This window comes from Eublepharis macularius, chromosome 11 (assembly GCF_028583425.1).
Source record: "Eublepharis macularius isolate TG4126 chromosome 11, MPM_Emac_v1.0, whole genome shotgun sequence".
In the NCBI taxonomy this organism is placed as follows: Eukaryota; Metazoa; Chordata; class Lepidosauria; order Squamata; family Eublepharidae; genus Eublepharis; species Eublepharis macularius.
Window position 1 is genome coordinate 53,451,653 of NC_072800.1, and position 24,213 is coordinate 53,475,865.

Sequence of the window (24,213 nt, forward strand, 5' to 3'; positions counted from 1 at the left end):
TAGAATGCATACTAAGGTCAGCCCATCAGACAAATCCTCTCCTGCTAGTCAAGAAACATAAAATTTTCTATGTCTTTAGTTGTTAAACTGGTATGAATTATATTAAGCTGAAGGCTAGACTTTCCATTTTTCAGAATTTATAGTCATTGGATGGGAGACCTCCAGAGAAGACCAGAGTCACTATGCAGAGTGACCCTGGCAATGGCAAACCACCTCTGTTAAGTCTCTTGCCTTGAAAACCCCAACAGGGGGTCATCGCAAATTGGCTATGACTTGACAGCACTTTCCACCACCGAATATAGTTGATACTTTACTGGTTAGATTATTTTATATCAATTTTTGTATCTGCTTGAAAATCACTGAATTAGTAAGGTATTCTATTTTAGAAATAAATATATTTAAATTGGGTTTTACTTGCAAAATGTAACGGAGCACTTAGATTAGGAATAGGCAACTAAACTCTGATCCCATGTGGAATCCTATGCAAATCAACATCACTTGCTTATATGTAAATCCATTTAAAATTATGACACCAGGCGGGTACTGATTTAAAAAAAAAAAAACACCAAAACCCTACAAAATTTAGCATGCTGAATAGCTGACTGGTTAAGTTGTAAAAAAAATAAAATCTTTCAGAAATATCTGCAACACAGTTCAAAAGTAAGAGGAAGGATTCCTGTTCTGATTGTAAGTTTTTTAGTATGGCAGATACACCATTCCAGTTTCAAATGTAAATACTTTGATCATTTTGCTACATTACTATGTAATATGCCATCGTTATTGTTATAACCTCTTATCCTTCGCTTACTACAACAGCGAGATCTGCTGTCACTTCAGAATTCCTGATTAAAGATAAGAGAAAGCAACAGTGACCCAGAACTTGCAGCTGTGATGAGGAACATTAGTAACTTTTTAGAAATTTAATTATTAATCTTATCTCTTGGAGCACCCAGGCAGCTTGCTGAATGCGTCTATCAAAGGTATTTGCATTTCTTTTGCCTCTGAATTGTTAACATTTCCGCCAGATTAGAAAACTCAAACAGGAATTGAAAGATATGGAAACTCAATTCCTATGAAGCCATTTCCAAAAGCATTATTTTAATTTATTCAGGATGGAGATGCAAATAAGATCTTTTGAACGCATTATGAGCACAGAAGACTGCCATGAGACTTAAAACGTAATTATTATGACACAAGGAAAAATTGAGAAAAAGTATTAGTATGAAGGCTTCAGAGAAACATCCAAAGCCTGCAGTTCATCAGATAAGTACTTACACAGGGCCACGCTGCCTCTGAATCAAAGATTACCAGCAACAGTTTTAATGATTATTTTTTTTTAAAAAATGGAGCAATAAATAGAAGCTTTTAATAAGCAAGCTTGACAGGGGAAAAGGTTTTTGAAAAGATGATGACAGGGTACAAAATGTCTTATTGTTACTGGATGCTGCAAAGATCTTGAAGTTGAGCAGATGCCCTGTTCTTCTTTTGTTATATAAACACAGACTACAGATACATTTATTTTTCACTCTAACTTTAACCCATATTCCTCTCATCTGACCCCAAAAATGAAGATAAAAAAGTGCAAGAGAAGCACCTCTCTAATTTATTCTTAAACACCACAGTCTAGAAGCTCCGGCGTTTCTTTAGAATGCCCTCCAAATCACAACAGAACACAGCTCTTGAGAACAGCCATGTTCTGCATGTGTATCATGCACCGTAAACTATGGTAGCAACCAGCACACAAAGCCACCTTGGGGTCAAATTGTAATTTAAATGGGAGATCAATGAATGAATTGCCCAGTGTTTCTCATTATTTCAGAGCAATTGTTTATGGGTGGGGGGGTTGTTATATTTTGATCAAAACAACAGTTCTAAGGGAAGGCAGTTAAACCTTCCCACTACCTCCCACACATCATGTTTTAAATGTAAATAATTCGCATACATACAAAATTGCTGTTAGCGATCTCCCATTCCCAGATTCAAGCCCCTATCGCCACTCTTCACTTGAGCTGGAGCAAACTGGGATGTGGGAAGCAATATCTTGACATCACTTCTGGTTTTTACCATAGAGATTAAGGAATGCCTAGAGCAGCATGATGTCACTTCAAGGTACAATTGGAAGTGACATCACAACATCACTCTACACATTTTTCTCCCACTGGAATGAAGACTCTGCTTGTCAACCCTACTTTGGCACCACTGGCTGGGTCTGATCTGAGTGGCCCTGCCAATGCTGGCTTGTCGTGCTGCTCTGGTTGACTTGCACCTGAACCATTTTAATTTTCAATTCACTCATTATAAATATTAATTCATATTTAAAGGATTGGATCAGACTGTTCCAGAGGAACACTGGCAAGAGGCTTTAAATGCAGGGTTAAATGAAGAATTCACTGTGCAATTACCCCACTGGTCACTTGCCTTGTCTGCTCCACTTTCACCGCCTAATTAGATCTGCCGTGCATGTGTGCTGGAAGTTATTGGTTTCACTGCATCTTGGAGGTCCTTGTTGGATTGTGTCTTACAGTTTTATATGGTTTTAAGTCATATTGTATTGTATTGTATTGTATTGTATTGTATTGTATTGTATTGTATTGTATTGTATTGTATTGTATTGTATTGTATTGTATTGTATTGTATTTATATACTATTGTATTTATTGTCAGTATAGAGCTGTGAGACCCACCCTGAGCCTGCTTGCAGGAAGGGCAGGATATAAATCCAATATATAAATAAATAAATAGGTTATGCCAAGGTATGGCCATTTCAGTTTCCATGCCTCACCAGCTTATGTCTTAGGTGCTACCAATGATTTCAGCAAAATTCAGGTGTCAGAAGGACCATGTCGCTAATCCCTCTCTCCTTGGCAATACAGATTGCCTTTGAACATGTACAAACCCAGTATGTTGTGTGTTCCCCTATTAAAATCAACTACACATTTACACACAGGCTTTGTGAGTCAGTCTGCATAATAGGTTTCTGTGAATTCCATACCATGCTAAAAAACAAAAAAGAAAAAAAAACGTGTTTTTTTTTACTTACCCCTGAAGGGAAAGATTAAAATAAATTAACATTTTACTAGCTTCCTAATTAAAAGTGTCTGCTCTAAACAAATATGTTTATCAAAACAGTTTGACTGGCAAAATGCGTTATGGAAGCTGCAGTCACCCAAATTGCATGCTGTCTCAAGCAAAAAAGGGCAAAAGCCATCTGGCTCGTATAACTTACATTTTCTAGACAGCTTGCAGCTGGCTCTGATTAAGCATCATCCCAAAACTCCCCAGAAATCTATTTTTATCTTTGCAAGTTTATTTTTAGGGCTCGCACATCCAAGGCACATGGTGTTTACATTAATAAAGGAACAGCCACCTACCGTTAAGAAAAGGTTTGTGCATTTCTTGTGGCAGACTTGCCATCAGGCAAGATATATTAGCAGGCTGAGGAAAATAGCTCCTGTCCTATTTTTTACAAAAAGGTTTCTCCAGTGCACATACACACACACACACACACACACACACACACACACACTTTTTAAATTGCCTAAAAGGAGTCTCCTTGGAGATCTGGACACTGCAAAAACAAACCCCCAAAAACCGTCATGAAAAACTGAGCTAGATTATATGGTATGTAAATGCTCCCCCCTCCCCCCCCTCCGGGAAACCTCTGTTCATATTGTAGTCAAAAAATAGGTTTGGTAGTCTGTTCCAAGTCTCCACGGGATGCTCGGCCAAGCTGACAGCAGCTGTATAATTCAGAAGGACTGGCATTGCTGTTCCCTGTAACTAGGCATTAGCTTGCATTGATGTACGAATGTATGAACTCCTCTTCTTCTTACTGGGGATGGGATCAATGAAAGGAACATCTGTGGAACTGTTCACATATTCTACCTGCAGAACTTGCTCCGATCTCTTTTGTTTATGCAGCACTAGCTGTGCCCATGGATAAAACAGGTTGCTTTCACCACATCAAATCATCCTTTGAGGCTGCCAGGAGTGATTGCATAGCAGAAATATAGTTGCTATTTGCAACAGTGAATTGGACCTAGGAATCCTCTGGTGCAGGTGTACTCCCTGAATCCTCAAACCACTTGCACCAATAGAGTGCAGTTAACTTGGCAATGATGCTCTGAGAGCTAAAGCTTTAGATGCAGGGGAAGATTCCACAGGATGTTCGTCAGACTAGCATTGGGGAGATCCTGGTTCAAAGCCCCATTGGGCCTGCTGGGTGACCTGGAGGCAGGCTCTCCCCCTTAGCTTCACCTATTATATCAGGACTTCAGAGAGTAGGCAAGAAACTTGTATGTTTCAACTGAGCTGGAGGAAGGGTGGGATAAAAAATGAAATAGACAAGACAATGGACAAGACTGGTCATACTACACACACACACACAAAACACTTCGAAAATCAAGCTGCTTTTAAAGACACAAGAACAAGTTAGACGGTTTCTTCTGGTCAGCTAATGACAAGTGCAAACTGTGAGAGTATAAATGCTGCGCCCTCCAACATAGGAGACAGAGAAATGGTAAACTGGTCGAGACAATATACCCCAAGGAACAATGTGACCAATAATAATAATATCATAGTCTGTGCTACCCTATGATGGACCTTCCTGACTAACAACAGCCTGTCCCAAGTTTCACAGAAAGGAATTTCTTTCCATTTGTGTACAAGAAATACACAAATGGAAGAGGCGCTCCAAGGCTCTTCTGTTTTATGATGCTACACAAGCTGACTGTAGCAGTCTTTTCAGAAGCAAGAGAACTGCTGTACAATTAATAAACAATATTGAAATAAAGCAAAGGACCTGGGCAGGCAAATGAACAACTTGACATGCCGCCTAATATATTATGCTACTTGATCCATGCAAGAAGAGGAAATTAGTTTGTAGCAAGTGGAAGATGAAGTTGGTAATGGAACAGTAAGCAAAGCAAATGAGCATGAGTAATTATGATTTATTCCTTTGCAGTTTGTGATAAGCAGTTAAACTGATCTTAATCATTTAATACTTCAAGCAGCACTGTTGTGTAAATTCCAATCTGCTTTCATTTTGAAACAAACGTCCAATGAAAGAATTTTACAGTCCTCAGTTAGGATAGCTACACCTCACAATTTGGGTGAGGGAGCCAAGAATCCCAGCTGCTAGTGTAAGAAAAGGGAGTAAAAATTTCTTTCCTGTTTTTATAAGAATCGGTTGTAATCTGGTTGACATCTTTTGATGAACCTTCCTGATCAACAACAGCCTGTTCCAAATTTCACAGAAATGAACTTCTTTCCATTCATGTTACCCCTTTCTATGTGTATTGATTTCAGTGGGCTTAGACTGGAGTAACTGCTTAACTTTGCACTGCAAGACCTCATACTCAACTGAAACAAAGTGCAAGTTTGAACTGCATTTTCTACTTTCTCCCTTTTGTTGTCTCTGAAACACCATTCTGAAATACTGTAAAAGGCTATTATGACAAAGGCCACTTCTCATTAATTCATGTCCCGCTTCCTCTCTTTTGCAGTTGGTTCAGCTATATCATCTTCTGAAAACCGCATACTTGCTCATGTATGCAAAGTACAAAAAGGCCACAGTTCACATAGGCAACCATGACCGGAGATGTCTGGCTACTCAGAACAGGCAGGCGAGGGGACCTGATTGACTACTAAAAAACCAGGGCTCTTAAAATGATCTAAGTGTGGCTGTGCATTTTCCCACGATTTTGCATTCTCCTATTTGCATTCTCCTATTACTGCAATTATTTATTACATGTTCCAGGCTTTGATACCAGATTACAGGGCTGTGCTGTGGCTCACTCCATTTCAAATCCTAAAAGTTTATATTTTTGATTTGTGTCCTATTCTAATTCTTCCATAATATTCTTGTCATTCTTTTGGCATTCATTCATTCATTCATTCATTCATTCATTCATTCATTCATTCATTCATTCATTCATTCATTCATTGGACTTATAGTCCGCTCTCCTCACAATGCAGGCTCAGAGCAGATCACAACCTGATTAAAATACAATGCAATATACAATTAATAGAAATACAGCTAAAAACAATTAAAACTGGTAGCAAAATTCAAAACAGACAGGGGATTTCACAGCCTGCACAATCACTGGGTCCACAGAGGCTGGTGTACAACAATGAACTAAAGACCAGGAAGGGGTCACACACACCCTCGGTAGGAAGCCAGAGGGAGGCCCACCCGCCTCAAACATCAAAAGCCTGGTGAAACATCTCTGTCTTACAGGCCCGGTGGAATGTTAGAAGATCCTGCTGGGCTCAAGTTGTCTCAGACAGAGAGTTCCACCAGGTTGGAGCCAGGGCCGAGAAGGCCCGGGTCCTAGTCGAGGCGAAGTCGATCTCTTTGGGGCCGGGGATCTCCAGTAGATGTTTCCCTGCCTTTCTTCCATCATGGAACTAAGATGGAGCTGAAAGACTCCCAGGAGTAAGAATTTGCAATTGGGTTATATCTGGTTTAAAAATATATCTGAATAATACCTTATTGGTGTTTTTCAGGTATATTCAGGAAGCCCAATTAATATCTGGATTCTCAGATTGCTGGTCCTAATTAATATTGAAAAAAGTGATTAAGCAGGGCCAGTATTTTAAAAATTGCAGCACAGTTTGTGTTGTTTTTGCTTTTTGCAGCTTTCACAGGTAAAAGGAGAGATGGAAGAGGGAGGTAACTCTCAGAGATGAATGGAATCACATATTAGGGGGACTTCAATTGTCGGTTCAATCACAATGATTGGACAGTTGAGCTTCCACTAATATGTCATACCATTCGCCTCTGAGAGTTGCCTCCCGTCTCCTTCCTTTTGCTTGAGAAAGCTGCAAAAATTTTAAAAAAAGGGGTGGGGGGGGACCAAGCTACTACGCCCACCTGCAGCTTCGTGGCAAGATTGTTTTGGAGGGCATGCCTTCTGCCAGACTGGTTCTGCTGGGATCCTCTGGTTTGGCAGCAATTCAGTTAGATTTTGTTGATTATTTTTGGTCAGTGGTTGCTCTTTTGTTTTTGGTTAAGGCTCCTTTGCCCTGGAGAAAGCACTGGGTACTCCCTATAGGAAACAATGGAGAGTTCAGATGCCCATAGAATTGGACCATTGACTACGTTTTTGAAACTTGGGGGCTCTTCAGTGGACAGGCAAGCCTTACTCAACTGCAAATTTGGTGTGATTAGCTTCAAAAAGTGCCATTTCTGCCTGCCAGAAATATCCCTCCCTTAGGGAATAATTGGCCTGGTTAATTTTGGAATCCTGGCCGGGGGTAGGGGTGGGGAGACTGGCTCAAAATAATAAACTAGTAGTGGAGGACCCTAATATAGGGAATACCAATATTCTTAGCCTTCTCAAGAGCTGGATTTTAAAAAAAAAACCTTAATTTTTTTTCTAGCATGGATCCCTACCTGGGAGGACTTTCATACAGGCAATAATCAGAGTCAGATCTTCTCAGCTTCAGCAAGACTGCAAGCTACATCATGCGTCTTCCAACTATACTATGGGACACTTTCAGAGAAGAGGAAAAAGAGAGACGCAAAGTCCATCATAGCTCATAACACATCATGCCAATTTGCAACGGTGCTCTGCATTTCTTAGACATGTCCTGCATGGAACTCCTTGCCAGCTGCCTGTCTTGTCACCATCTCTGAAGCACTTCACCCCAACTACTTGTGGAATACATGATCTGCAAATTACCTTTTAAAATATGCTTTCTTTCTCTTTAGTGAATCAGTTCTGCCGCAACACACACATCTGGGCTGCCAGAGACAAATGAAAAAGTGGTGAGTAGGTGGGGGTGATTTTAAAAGTTGTCAAACATGCTTTCTTTGGGTGTTCTAAATAATCTATTATTCTAATTATTACTCTGATATTGAAGGCAGTGAATATACTTAATTCAGAAATTGATGAAAAAAATCTAAGGTGATATAATAGGCCCTTCCTTGTATTTATTTCTAGCAGTTAAAAAATACAGCTACCACACTATTAAATCAGTGGCTCACAACATAGTTAAAGCCCACATTCAGGTGTCACAATAAACTGCAGCTTTATTAAGGTGACCAAATACAGGCTACGCAGAAACCATTTGTTTGTTTTGGGGCACCAAAACAGGATTCAAAATCAAAGTTTCCAACTGACTTGTTAATCGCCGTTAGTACTCTGTGCTTTCTCAATTAGTCAAGAAACCCCTGTTTTCTTTAGCAGCACTACAACTTGTACTCACTTAACTGCTCCATATTTAACTGTTATTAATGCTTTGTCAGGAAACATCCCCTCCCTCAGGCCACCTCAGGGCCTACTCTTCTTGCTCTCCCTCCCTAACAGTAATGACTCACAAATCACCAGCCTGGACAGTAGCTCCAGCCTCTCCCCAAAGGGATAATTTAAAAAACAGCAGAATAAAAATCTCATTACATTCTCTTAGGTCAAAATATACAAGAGATTTTGCTCCAGACAAACCATTGCTAGCCAAAAACAGATCACCTCCACCTAATTCCATGCACAATGGATCTTAATTTGGCTGGAACAGGACCTAAAGGCTGGGTCTTTTGGGGAGGGGTGTGTGAAATGGAATCAATTAGGGGTGTGCACTAAACAAAATTTCATTTCAGTTCTGGTTCTAGGGGTTTCAGAATAATTCCATTCCATTACTGGTTTGTTCCAGCTGGGGCGGTGCTGACTAGACATGGGCATGATCCAAAAAAAATACCGATCAAGCTGATCGTGGATCTGCACTGGTGACGACCCCAGATCACCGATTCAGTCTGATCAAGTCCCGTTTCCGATCTGGGATCTGGGATCGGAGGGACGCCCTCCACACACACACAATTAGAGCAGATGGGGGGAAAGGATTTTAACCCAGCGACGAGCTGCCTCCCCTCAGGGAGGGAACGTTTTCACACACACACACACACACGCACTTAGAGCAGAGGGGGGGAGTTTTTAACCTGTCCCTGCCTCTCCAAAAAGAGAGAGAGAGACACCCCGTCAACAAGTTTCAGTCTTTCTGAAAATACTACATTCTATATATATATAACCAACAGCAAATTTGAAAATAAATGGGCAGACCTCCGGAAAAATTTCAATTGGTAGGGGCACTAGACAGGGATGCCCTCTATCACCAACTCTATTTGCCATTGCAATAGAACCACTGGCTATTACAATCAGAGAAAATAATAACATTAAAGGAATCCAAATTGGAAAAGAACATTATAAGATGAGCCTATTTGCGGACAATATGATTATTTATGTGACTGATCCCCTTTGCACCTTAAACTATTTAGAACAACTACTCACAGAATTTGGTATGATTTCAGGTTTACTGATAAATCAAACAAAATCACAAATATTACCAATTAACATAAGGAAAGAAGATGCAGACAAAATAAAAAATCAACACAAGTTTCATTGGTTAGAAAAGGAACTGCTTTACTTAGGAATTGCAATTTCTACTAATAACAAAAATTTGATACAATCCAAAAGGTGTCGAAGGCGTTAATGCAGCACAAATTGCCCATCAAATTGTCCAAGTGTGAGTTTCACAAAGAGGAACTAGACTATTTAGGATATCGTGTATCTGGCCAGGGATTGAAAATGGACCCGGCCAAGATCCAAGCCGTCAATGACTGGAGGGCTTCTACAACCAGAAAACAGTTACAATCCTTCCTAGGGTTCGCTAACTTCTACAGGCCCTTCATAGAAAACTTTGCCCAAATTGCCTTGCCCTTAACGGACTTACTAAAAACCAAGGGAAAGGGGGACCAGGCAAATAAACCACAGGCAAAGTTAAATTGGACCCCTGAGTGTCACCACGCCTTTGAGGGCTTGAAAAGCAAATTCACCTCCAAGCCGGTGTTGCAGCACCCTAATGAAAGTCGAAAATTCATAGTGCAGGTGGATGCCAGCGACATGGCCATAGGAGGGGTTCTAATGCAGCAGGGCAGTGACAAAAAATTGCACCCATGTGCCTACCTATAGCGCAAATTCACAGATGCAGAAAGAAATTGGAATGTATGGGGAAAGGAAGCCTTTGCTGTAGAATTAGCGCTTACCACCTGGAGACAGTGGTTGGAAAGGGCTCCCCGCCCTTTTGAAGTGTGGACAGATCACAAAAACTTAGAAGCGCTGCGCACCCCCCGCCGGCTCAAAGCTAAACAGCTTCGGTGGGCAGAATTTTTCTCTAAGTTTAACTTCACCCTGAATTACTTGCCAGGCAAATCTAACTTCTTAGCGGATGCCCTTTCGTGCATGCCCCAACACGATAGCCAGAGGGAGGAGATTATAGACACCGTCTTCTCACCCACCCAATTGGGAGGAGCGGTGATGACGCGTAGCCAAGCAACCCGAGCACGAATGAGAAAACAACCTGATCCCAGTGGGTGGAGAGAAAAAGTGAAAAGCGAAGTGGAAAAAGAGGGGGAGGAAGCACACAAAAATGAACTCACAAAAACAGAGGCGGGAGAATGGCTTAAAGACTCTAAACTTTACATTCCCTGGAGTTTAAGAAAAGAAATACTTCAGCAGTGCCACAATGCCAAACTTGCAGGACATTTCGGCTACCTTAAAACCCTCCACCTAGTTCAAAGACAATTCTGGTGGCCAAAGATGAGAAGAGATGTATCCCAATATGTGTCCTCATGTCCTACTTGAATAATGGCCAAAACGAGACGGGGAAAGCCTCCGGGATTATTGCAACCACTGGAAACCCCATCAAGACCTTGGGAAGTAATTTCTATGGACTTTATAACGGATTTACCTCCCTCCAAAGGGTGCACTTGTATCCTAGTGGTAGTAGACATATTTTCCAAACAAGCTCACTTCATCCCGTGTGCTGCCATGCCCACAGCTAAGAAGATGGCCAGCTTGTTCATGAAAAACATAGTAAGATTTCATTCTTTTCCCACCAAGGTGATTTCTGACAGGGGGGTGCAGTTCGTTGCCAACTTCTGGCGGGAGCTTCTACAGGTAGCAGGCATCGAGCAAGGAATAGGCTCCGCCCATCATCCTAAGACTGATGGACAAACAGAAAGAATAAATCAAGTGCTAGAACAATTTCTCAGATGCTATATCAATTACCAACAAGACAATTGGGTAAATTTCATCCCTTATGCCGAATATGCATATAATAACTCAATCCATGCTTCCACAGGGGAGTCTCCTTTTAAAGTTGTACATGGATATAAAGGACAAGCCATTCCCTTTGAAATTACCCCAGAATCCAAGAAACCAGGAGACTTGGGGGAATGGTGGACCTCCCTGGCAAAACAATGGACTGTTATACAGCAAACTTTGACCAAAGCCAAAGAGGATTACAAAAAGTACGCAGACCGCCATCAGGTGAAGCAATGGAAATTGCAACCAGGAGATAAAGTGTATGTTTCCACTAAACACTTTAGGAGTGAGCAACCAAGCAAAAAACTGGGATTAAAGTACATGGGGTCTTTCCCAGTTAAACGAGTGATTAATGAAGTGACAGTTGAATTGGACTTACCAAAGAATCTACGCCAAAAGCACCCCACATTCCACTTCAGCCTACTCAAAAAGGCATCCCCACCTGATGAATGGCACCCTGGACAAATACACTATGAGGTGGAGGAGATTGGACTCCAAAAAGAAGCATAATAAAGTGTTTTATCTTATCAAGTGGAAAGATTTTGATGATAGTTTCAGAGAGTGGGTAGAATCTCGCACGGAGCTGAGGGCAATTAGACAAGGCTCCAAACCCGTCAGGGAGTATGCGGCCAAGTTTAGGCAGCTTGCGGCCAAGTGCCCCAATTCCATAAACTGACAGTGAAATTAAAAACAAAAATTCCTGTCTTGGTGACAAAGCTAAAAAATTATTACCGTTGAGTCCTGCTGTTATGCTATGTTTCCCTTCAGCTTGGAGCTTTGTTTCCACCATGAGTGGTAAATCCTCCTCACCTTAATATGCTCTGCAGCAGCTCAGGACTCCTGTTTAAACCCACCAGCCACCACCCTGTCCTTGCATTTTGTATAAAAGCACACAGAAAGGGAGGGCTACATGTTGGTTTGGAAAGTGGAGTAGAGGAAGGAAGAATGACACTTTCCCCCCTATTTTTTTACCAGTAAATGTGGAAGACTGGATAGGTTGGTTGTTGTGGGTTTTCCGGGCTGTATTGCCGTGGTCTTGGCATTGTAGTTCCTGACATTTCGCCAGCAGCTGTGGCTGGCATCTTCAGAGGTGTAGCACCAAAAGACAGAGATCTCTCAGTGTCACAGTGTGGAAAAGATGTTGGCAGGTCATTTATATCTACTCAGGAGGGGTGGGGTTGAGCTGAGTCATCCTGTAAGAGTTTCCCAGGGTGTGGAATGCTAATGGCGGGAGGCTTCACTGTATCCTGAGGAGGTTCTTTTGCATATAGATTGGTGCTTGATGTGCTAATCTTCTCTGCAAGATACAGAAGAAATCTTTTATCATATGTGATGGACTTGCAAAAAAGCAAAAAGATATTGGAAGAAAATACTTGGGAAAATGCAGAATATATTAAAATTTAGATTCCCTTTGGAAGTTAAGAATATGCTCTTAGGAATATTGCCAAATAAATTACCAAAAGTCTTGGAAAAGATATTTGAATATATGGTGACAGCGGCCAAAATCATTTACGCAGCAAAAGGGAAATCAGACATCTGCCAAGCTTAGAAGAATGGGAAAATTTGCCAAATATGCAGTATTTGAGGAGAATTTTGAGGAGAGATGGAATGTGCATTATGCACGCAGGATACAAATTCAGGCAATGTAAAAGCAGAATGAGATTTAGTCCTAAATGAATCTTCTTGAATATAAATGTAAAAAGTATTTTTTGAGCAAAAACCGTTTTTATTTTTTATTATGAGTTATATAATAGACTCTCCTTATGTATTTTAACTTCATTAGCCAGGATGCTGATATGATTTGCTAATGGAAATTATGATACAGCAGAACTTGGCCTATTTTTCCTCCTTCAAAGCGCAGGGAAATACCATAGCAAAGGTCTCCACGGGACAGCAAACAGTTCCCCATGCAAAAGGCTGCAACAAAAAGGAGAAAACTACATTTTTAATCGGAGTTCTACCAGCAAATCATCAAGAAGATGTTATATTATGGAATAAGGATAGGGGTCTGTGACCCCCCCCCAGTCCCATTGCCACCCACAGCTAACCCTTTTCAGGTTCTGGGCTACACAGGCAGTAGAGGGTAGTCACAATACACCACTTTGTCTAGTCTCTAATTATCAGGCATAGAGTCGTTACCCGAAACCACACAGGCCCCCCCCTCTCTTCTTCCCAGGAACGTCACCAGATAGGCAACCAGTTCCCTCAGTTCACTACCCCTCACCCAAGTGAATACCCAGGGCTATTGGAGTCAGGGAACTCAGTATTTCTTTCCCTTATATGCTGCCACAATTTAGTTAATTCGATATATTGGCTGAGGCCAGATAGAATTGTATTTTTGTGTGTGTGGTGTTTCCCTAAGCCAACAACTTCCAGACAGCCTGTGTTACAACAGAAAAAAGAATAACTTTTATTTACAAGATGAACAACATAGAAGTGAGTGATCCAAACATTTGGACACATTGTTATTAATGTGAACTTATAACTCCACACTCTCATCACAGTGGGCAGTTACAATATAATATAACAGTTATTGGAAGCCTGCTCTCTCTGCTGCTTCCCTTCAACAGCCTCAAAATCCATACATAATCAGAGCAAGTTTTAGGGACTGTAGGATAAGTGAGTGCTTATAAGCAAACATTCATGGCTTTGATATGAAAATTTTTTTCTCAAATCAACAAATTCACTTACATTCAAAATTTAATAAATACATGGGCACCTACTATCCAGACAAACTCACCTTGAGCTACGTAGGCGGTTCCTGGATTCTGTATGCAGAAAGCATGTAGTTGCTTCTGCTTCTAGCAAACAACAATTGTTGTGAAATAGATAAGAAGTCTTTACCTTGTTGCTTTTGCCATGTTTCAGTGTTTATTCCCTGAGAAATTCCTTAACACTTACAGAGCAATCCTAAGCAGAGTTACACCGGTCTAAGCCCATTGAAATGAATGGGCTTAGACTGGTGTAACTCTGCTTAGGATTGCACTGTTAATGTGCAATAATCCATCTCAAAATAAACTGCAATAATCAGCCTCAAATAAACTGAAGCAATGTTAGTTCTGTAGTTTGTCATTTTGCCTATGCAAGCTACTGGAATTGTTGGAAGACTCACATTTCTGCTATGCAGAGTTGAGAAAGCAACAGAACCACATGGTGCCTGAAAAGGGGAGGAGGGAAGGAGTAACAAGAGCCAACAAAAGGTGTCTGCTCAGAACAGCCAGCCTAAATCGGTTGTGACTCGACAGCACATACATACACATACTGAATTGTGAACGCCACCTCTGTGCTCAGGTCTGATTAGCATGGCCTTTGTCTGATAAACAGTTAGAATTTTAGTTACAATATTTTCTTTGTTAGCTTTGGTTTAAGTGTAACGAAATGTCAGGCAGCAGGTTCATATCATCCTGACCCTAAGCTTACCTTACCTAATACGTTGGAGTACCAACTGGCATGCATGCATGCAGAGTACAATGTGAAATAGACTGATGATGGACAATCTTTACCTAGCAGAATCAGAGGTAAAATCCACATCACTGAGCCTAAATATATGATCCTATGTACATCCATGACATTACAGATCAACGTATATAGGGAAGGCGGGCATAAGGGTTGCAAAAAGTAACCTCAATATCATTCGTTCTACACACTGCACAAATGCGTGTATAAAGCTTTCATTTCACCTGCTTGTTTTCAATGAAAACTTCCTACTCTTTCCTTCACAAAGAACTTCTCCATCTCAGACCTCTTTGTTATAGAATAACCTCTAACTATCAAGTTATCTCTTTTAGCAGTACACATAATCCTCCTTCCATGACCTCAGAACATTGATTCAGTGACTTAAAAAAAAATAATGACAAACATCAGGATAGCTGATAAATTACATTCAATTAGCCATAGGCATTTTGGCCTATACAGCCTTCTTCAGTGGTCGATAGAGTTGCCAGTTCCCCCATGGCAAATGGCAGGGAACTTCCCTTGCTGGTAAAATGTGTTTTATCAGATATCCTGATGTTCATCATTATCCTGTTCAACATTTTTTTTTTAATATAAGAGAAACATTCTATATGGAGGTGCAAAGTAGAAAATGCCATCAAGTCATAGCTGGCTTATAATGAACCCTGCAGGAATTTCAAGGCGAGAGACTAACAGAGGTGGTTCACCATCACCTGTCTCTGCAACCCTGGTCTTCTCTGGAGGTCTCCCATCCAATTGTTAACCAAGGCCAACCCTGCTTAGCTTCAGAGATCTGATGAGATTAGGTTTGCCTGGGCTATCCAGATCTGGGCATATATACAGAGAGAGAGAGAGAGAGAGAGAGAGAGAGAGAGAGAGAGAGAGAGAGAGATTATTTTAATTATTTGATTTTATTGTTTTCTATTTCATTAAATTAGTTGTATTAATTTTTTATTTTCAGTATTTATCTTACCATTTGTTCATTTTGGTTCAGTTTTTCCTCAAACTCTTGGTTACCTTAAACAAGTGAATGCCAGAACTTGTTGATGAACAGGCTTAATGTAGCATGCTGCTGGGCAGCCTTTGTCCCTACACATTTCCATGCATGCTAATTCACCTGTGGACTTATTCCCTCGCTTTTAAAAGGCAAGTGCATTTTTAACAAAAAAATTACAAACAATACGATAGAAATAATCCACACACACCCCTTGAAATCAAATAGAGCTTTAAAGGGGAGGGGGGGAACCCACACATATTTTCCCCTAACTTCTTATGTGCACTGATTGGTTAAGAATATGTAAAAGCAACAGGATGTAAACATTTCCTTAATGATTGCACAGTTTAGAACAATCACAGCAAACAACAAAACACAAGCATCCACCTCTCCGCAATGGGATTTAGCATTTGCTTTATAGCTGTAAGAATTAGCCATTCATTTAGACAAGGCCTAGTCCCTAAAGGCTCATAGAGCTATGTTCAATTAAATTGGTTCTAGTGTTGTTGTAAGTAAATGTTACTACACAGGAGGCCTGTTTGTTGCATCATGCAATCGAAGGAAACACTGATTATGTATTTTAGTGGTGCTAACAGCTTAACACTCAAACAGGTTTCTTAGCGGATCATCTGGGTAGCACATACACCTTTATCTGGATTCATGGCTAATCTTTTGGGCCAGCCAGTCATCAGCTTTGGCTGTAATCGAATTAAACCAGCGAAAGTTTTGCTTCTCCTCCTAAACTATGTGTCCTTCTTGCAGAAAAGGAAATCTAACCTGCATGCATTAGTAGCAAAAAAAATGGATATGCAAGCAACTCGAGACTATCTGCTTTTAATACTTCCAGTATAGCACCTATATAGGGCAACCAGGTGTATGCAACTTGCATGGACATCTCAGCCTAGGAGAAATAAGCAATTTTCCTCTTCAAGAATTATGCCAAATGCAAAAAAATAAAAAATGCAAATCACTCACCCTTTTGCTGCTCCTCCATAATGTCTGAAGCAACCCTCCATCTGACAAAATTCTGCTTAAATTAATCCTCCAATATTCCTCGCAGAACATAAGCACAGGATATGAAAACATTTAAAACACCCATTTAGATGGTCTTCTATGTTCAAACCACTGGGAATAATGATACCTCCTATCAAATGGACCAGAAAAAATATCCAGCAGTTTTTAAAACACTGAACAGCATCACTGATGCAAATACAGCTATTTCTGCTAAACTAACCTGCATACTTGAAATTTCATTACCATCCTAGACAGAGAAAAATACTGCATTTTTAGAGACCAAAGCATCACATAGTTCCGATATCTAACATTTCTTTGATGCTGCTGTTGTGTTAAGAGTTGACCTGCACTCTTCATATAAGAAGACAAGAACATTTGTGCTGTTTTAGATCAGTGGCCCATCTAGACTAGTGTCCTGCTACATACAGCAGGCAACCAGATACTTCCAGAAGGCCTATAACCAGTGCATCAAGTTCAAAGCTTCCCCTCTGTTGCTGCCCCTTGCACTGCATTCAAAAAGTTACTGCCTTGGACCAAAGAGGTTCCATTTAATCACTGTGGCTAATAACCATTGACACACTTTTTTAACATGAATCTGTCATGTCAGCTAAACTGGCAGCTGTGATAAAACAGCCCCTCGGGCCTTTGTTTTTTCCATGGAGAATGAGTAGGCTTGCCAGCCTCCCATCCAAGAAAGGGAACCTCTGCCTGCGTTTGCCACCCCCTGGCCGATGGGAGGCACCAGGAAAGAAGCATGCATGCATGCTCCCCCGCTTCCCCATTGCACTGGAAAATGATGTTGTTTTCCAGTATGAAGAGAGAGTACAGGAGCACATGTACTCCCACAGCCCCCCTCCTACCCCCAGCCCCCCTATTTTGGCCCTCTGGGTGACCTGCCACCCCTAAAGAGGAATTTACTCCACTGGCCAAGGCCTCAAGTTAATAGGCCACAATGAGGATTTTATCTCTCCCAGTTCATCCACTCATTCCCTTTCATCAATTAGGGCTTACTGTCCACTACCACCAGACAGCTATTAATAGAACTGCAGTCTGATCACTGACCATTAGACTTTCTGTTTAAAAAAATCAGAACACCTGCCTTTATTCAGCCAACTTGGTCATAGGAGAAAAATTCTTTTTTTATTTTTTTTATTTTATTCATAGAATTAAAAGCCCAATAAAAAGGGAAGAAAGGAAAAATAAAAAGGATAGTAAAAAACTTACAAGAAGAAACAGAACTTAGAAACAAAAGGAAACAATAATACATATTTCATTTCCATTCTTCTCTATAATACTTATCTTTTTTAACAAACATCGTACTTAAAATTTAATCTCTCCAAAATTTTCTTTTTCACTACTGCCTCCCTTCTATTTGTTTTTTCCCAGATTTATCTTCTCAAAAATCAAAGCCACAAATCATCAAATTATTTTTCCTTGTTTCATGCAGAAAGTCAGTAAGGGGATTCCAGTTAGCCAAAAAAGTAGACAATGTTTTAACTCTGATCAAATCCGAAAGTATAGCCATCTCTGCTAGCTCCGTCACTTTCATAATCCATTCTTCAATTGAAGGCACTTCTATGATTTTCCATTTTTGCACATATAAAAGCCTAGCTGCTGTAGTCATATACAAAAATAAAACCGCATGCTGATTTTCCATTTGTTCATTAATCCCAACAAAAAGCTTCTGGATTAAACTATACAGTGGCCTTTAAAAAATTTTGTGTTATTATATGGATTTGAATCCAAAATTTTCTAGCCTTACGACAAGTCCACCAAAGATGATAGAATGTTCCTTCTTATTTCTCATATTTCCAACATTTATTTGAGATACCTTTACTCATGTTAGCTAATTTGTCAGGGGACATATACCAGCAATACATCATTTTATAAAATTTTCTTTAAGTCTAACACTCAAAGAAAATTTAAGCCCCTTTATCCACATATTTTCCCACTGATCCATCATATTATTATACCCAAATTTTTTAGCCCATTTTACCATACAATCTTTCAAAGATTCTTCTTCTGTTTCAAATTTCAATAACTATTTGTACATTTTAGAAATAACATGTTCATCATTTAAACACAGCTCTTTTTCAAATTCAGTCTTGTCATGTTCAAAGACCCATAATTTTTTTATCTAATTTGAATCTTTCTAAAAGTTGAGCATAGGAAAACCATTGACTTTTATAACATTTAGCTATTAAATCCTCCCTTATCTTCAATTTACAATCTCCCAGTGAGAATTCTAGTAAATCTCCATAAGTCAACCATTCCTGTTTGAAAATCATCTCTCTTCTATAAAACGCTTCCTGTGTTGAAATCCAAAGTTGTGTCTTCTGTGTTAATCTCTGTTTATATTTGTTCCAAATTCTCAAAACGGCTCACCTGATATAATTATTTTTAAAGTCTGCATTGACCTTTACTTTGTCATACCACAAATAGATATGTCATCCAAATCTCAGGTCATGACCTTCCAGTGTCAGGACAGAGTCTCTCATTTCTCAAAAGCATCCATTCCTTCCGCCTACAAGTAGACATGAGGATGCATAATACACTTTCAAATCTGGTAAACCAAGAAAAATTCTTGAAACCTCATTTATTAGAGAGATTCTCAACTAAGCAACTGTTTCTTTCTTATACTTTGATAAGTATGAGCTCTGTGGTTGCAAAGTCCATTTCAGAAACAAGAGTTTATTTGTAAGTATATAAGTTATACCTTGTTTGTTGGGCACGATTTATGGCCCAGGTCTGTTAGGCACAATCTAATCATTTCAGACCTATATTTTTCTCCATCTGATATGGCTTCTCTCTAAAAAAAGTCTGTTCTCTTGTATGTCTTTCCCAGGCTCTTCAAAAGCATGGCTGCCCCCTCCGCCTTTAAAGGGAGACCATTCTTCTTCCCACAAACCTTTTTATGAAAAAACACCAACATGGGAAATACAGAACTTAAGCCCATTTGGCTGTCATTGCCTACATGACTAGCCCAGTGTCCTAGGGAGCATTTCACCCTATAACTGGGCTCCCCAGCCATGTGCTGTATGTGAGTGTGTTGGGACCCACCATCCAGCCTCAAATCCATTTGAGCTTCTTCTCTTCTCCTCATGAAATGCTGATCATTTTGCTGCCGCCTCCATGGACCTCCATCTTCAAGACTGGTAACTATCGCCCTCCCGAAACTGCTTTCTCTCCTTTTACTCTCTGATTTTCTTAGTTAACCTTGTATATGTGCTGTATGTGATTCTCTGCACGTTTGCCTTTTTATTTCTCTTTAAATAAAAAACTTTTCAGTTGAACATCTGCCTGACTTATTGGAGAGTTCTCGAAGGGAATAATCCCTGTAAACATAGACCGAGAATCCCAGCTACCTCTCCTAAACCTAATTCCCTCATCTAATTGAGACTTCCTATTTGGGTAACACTGTTGCTAAAGAATCCTAAATGACGCCAGAAGACTCATTTGCCCTCCAAACCCCTAGGCTATTACTAAGATTACAGCAAATGTTGTAATCAGGGATATGCATGCATGAAGAAAGAATACAAGTTTATCTTTTTTTCCCCTCAACTACCTGACAGTTAAAACCACATATTTTACCTGGAAGATATTTTCACCTGAAAAGGTTGTTTATACTTTTTTTTAGGTTGCTGCTCACAGCTGGACTATCTCAGAATATTCTCAGTCTGCAGGCAAAGAGGTCATTTCAGACCCTTTATGCTTCATTAAAAATCTACCCTGAGTGGAGGTTTAATAGCCTTTGCTCTTTATAATAAAAAAAATCAAGCCATGTAGATGTAGGTGTAATTGCTAGAAGTGAAAGCAGCACTCTTCAGCATGCAGATGAAGTCATACTTCCCTCGGAATGAAGAAAAGTGACTGCATTCAATAATTATAGGCAATTTGCATGCATTAATTGAAAGTCTCAGCAAACAGGGCCATCAGTAGAAGTATGGCCATGTCTGGTTTCATATAAAAAGTTTGGAGGGTGCTACTTCTGCAGTCTGAAGGGGCTCTAAAATGCCACATAAGTAGAGATTTTTGGGGCCCACCAGTCTGGCTAAACAAATGTTGGATGATTTTTTTTTAAGTCTTCTTCATCTGAGACTTTCTGGAACACCTCCACAATGGGAACTGAGCTGTCCTGCTCTGAACATACACATTATCTCCCAGCCCCATTAGAACTGTAGCATTTCACCCACTCTGCCAAGAGCATTTAGGTACCTGACCTCCCAATGTGGCCCTGAGGGGAAATCATTTTACCTATTGCACAGGTGTAAAAGTAGCTGCAAAGCAAAAGGAAATAAAGCATCACTACTGCTAATGCACAGCAGCAAAGTTACAGAATGATGCTCAAGCAGGCAGCAAACAACTGAAGGTGAAAATATATTGATAAGTTTAAGTATATTCACATAGGACTCAACTTAGACTAGTGTTCTCCTACTACAGGTAGGAAGTTAACATAGCAAAACCAGGAATATTAGTGATAACATAGTTACTGTTGACATGCACTTGGGCGTATTTTACACACATTTGAGCCTTGAATGGAAATCTCACAGGTTGTACCACTTTCATTTAATGGTGTTTTGGCTCCCTGGACTAGATTTTTTTCCCTATACCTTGTGCGTGCATACAATCTGCAAACAAGGAGGTATACTTTGTGTATCTGATGAAATGGGCTTTAGTCTGTGATTGTGTGTGCCATGATAAGTCTTTAAACTACAACAGGACTCCTTTTATTTTTACTGAGAAGAGTAACATGGCTACCCATCTGAAAATTAAAAAAAGAAACTTGACACGCATTCAGGTTCCTTATTGAAAAAATAGAGCAAGCCTCAAGTTTTATAATATGACTGAAACTACACATTATGAAATTACAGCTAATTCTATGACACCTGAACCTTTACATTTAGCCATATACATTGGGCAAGCAAAATAAAGGTCCCTGCTTCTCAGGAACACATTTTTAAATTCAGGATTCTTTATATTCTGTTCAATTCAAAGAACATATACAACAAAAATATATGCTTTCAATACCACCCATCTACCTTGTAACTAAAGCAAATTACACACTCACCATTTTGGGCATCCCCTTATTTACAGAGGAATAGTGTGACTATAAATATGTAAAGTTTGGAATTCTGATTATTCCTTGCTATGCTTTTCAAAATGTAATTAAATAAGCAATTGCAGCACAAGGTGTTTGGCAAGATTATCCAGGCAAATGCCAACCGAAGAACCTTACTAAAGAGGTGAAGTAAAAATAAACAAACATTTTTTTTGCTTTTGTTGCTTAACTGCAATCAAAATATGAAATTTTCTTTTCCATTTTATAAATCCTAATTATTTGTACAAAGCCCAAATAAACAAGCCTTAAAATTTTCAGTAGGAGTAGCCATGTTAATCTCTTACTGTAAAAACAACAAAAACAAGTCCGGTCACAGTTTAAAGATTAGAAGATTTACAGTGCAATTTTGAACATGGTTATACCCTTCTAGGCCTATTCACTTCATTTCTTGGGAGCTGGCTGAAGGTCTTCACCCTCCCTTGTGACAAAGACTAGATAGAGTCATAAGATAGATATTAATTGGCCCACAGTTTCAGAAGGCCTCTTGGCCTTTACATGTAAATTACAACAGGACAGGGGATGGGAGTCATGGGGGCACCTTATCTCCGTCAGGAATAGGCCGATCTTGTCAAAGACTAGTGGAGTGTGAAAATTCCTTTGTTACTTACAGCTTTAGTTAGTATGTACATTAAGAAAACTGTTTATCTTAAAAAAAGAATGTCCTAATTTATACATTCCAACATCAGAAATACCTTAGAGGAACAAGACCTTCGCCATTGATCAAGCATCAAACTATGCACGTCTATGGGACTTTTTCCCTATAAAAGACGTGGGCACCCAGTGCTCATGACGACTGCCTCTTGGTAGCACACAGAGACCTGTTTAGTCCTGTTGATGCCAACGGTAGTCACAAGAGCGCTCTTGTTGTTGGGGGTAGGGACATTACATTACATTACATTGCATTATATTGTAGTTTAACTGTATAGATGCATGCTTACTCTTCTCTTAGCATTGTGCTATTCCAGGGCAGAGAGCCCTGGCACCAGGGCCTTGTCTTGCTACTTTGTATCTATGGCTGTTGTGGGTTTTCCGGGCTGTATTGCCGTGGTCTTGGCATTGTAGTTCCTGACGTTTTGCCAGCAGCTGTGGCTGGCATCATTTCTTGGGATGCAAGCCACAGCTGCTGGCGAAACGTCAGGAACTACAATGCCAAGACCACGGCAATACAGCCCGGAAAACCCACAACAGCCATCGTTCTCCGGCCGTGAAAGCCTTCGACAATACTTTGTATCTCTTTTCTTGTTTCTAAAATAAACTTTCAGTCTTCGTTAAGATCTTCTCTGTACAAAGGTGCCTTTCTCTATCAGAGGCTCAGACTAGCGTTAGGGAGAGCAAGGCTGTTTCACATCCATACAAGCCCTCAGTAAGGGGCTCCCCAAGACAAAGAACCGAAATGGCAAGGGGGATCCAGAGAGAGGGGGTCCCCACAAAATTCCCACCACAAGAGGTATATTGTGCCTGTGTGCATGTGATGAAAAAAGGCATCAAAGAGAAGAGTACATTTTTAATCTAACAAGCACTAAGCTACTTGAACAAAAGAGATACCATATAGTACAAAAGACCTGAAATAAGAGTACAAATAAGAATAAAACAACAATCTTCATTAATAACAATTACACTGATGGTGACAACGGTGATTAGTTGGCTACAGAGAGGCCACAAGAGAATACTGTAGACAAATTATAAAGGAAACGATTAATACAGATTTACAGGTGGTGTTTAAATTATGCTATTCAAATACACACATTGGTGGTGTTTTTCTCTCTCCCCATCAGAATGAGAGGCAAATCTTGCTTGTATTTTCACTGTCCAGCCTATTCTAATTTAAAAATGCACAAATATTGAGGCTGCAAATCAACAGGAAGTGAAACAAAGACTGACAAACCTGATTGTGTTGTGGAACTCATTGCTGTTGACAGAGATAACTAGATGAGATCAGATTTGGGGACTCTTTGATTTCAGTTGGTTCACCCAATTGATGACAACCTGGAATTTCAATCTAACAAACAAAAAGGAAACAAGAATGTAAAAACATAGTATGCACAAGATAGTTTACACATAAGCATTAATTCTCTTGTGGCAAAAGCTGTGATAGGGCACTAGGGCAGTTCAGCAACCCATTTCATATAACAATAAGGTTACCAACCTCCAGATGGGGCTATAGACTATAGAGACTATAGAGATCTGTTTCCCTGGAGAAAATGGCTGCTTTGAAGGGTGGAGGGTGGACTCTATGGCTTTATAGTCGGCTGAGGTCCCACTCCCCCCACCAAGCCCCACCTTCCCTAGGCTCCACTCTCAAAAATTCCAGGAATTTCCCAGCAGGGAGCTGCTAACTCAGTTGAGGAAAACACACACACACACACACACACAGACACTGAAAGTAATGAAACAGTTTCTGGGCCAAAGGCAAGTGACTTCTTTATCCTTTGAAGTCTAAATAGTATAGGAGCTAGAATACCTCAAAGACCACCTTCTTACATGCAATCCTTCCCAACTTCAGTACTAAGGTAATCTGTAGAAGTCCTTCTCTCT

The 24,213-nt window shown here is 40.0% G+C and overlaps 1 protein-coding gene across 1 annotated transcript in view; it reads right to left on the bottom strand.

The window, feature by feature from the left end:
* HDAC9 (histone deacetylase 9) overlaps positions 1 to 23,641 on the bottom strand; it is a 572,443-nt gene extending 548,802 nt beyond the window's left edge. Inside the window, exon 1 of the mRNA XM_054990743.1 lies at positions 23,564 to 23,641. Within this exon, the coding sequence (XP_054846718.1) occupies positions 23,564 to 23,585 (22 nt within the window). The 5' untranslated portion in view covers positions 23,586 to 23,641. The remainder of the gene's footprint in view (positions 1 to 23,563) is intronic.
* Between the last annotated feature and the right edge of the window lie 572 nt (positions 23,642 to 24,213).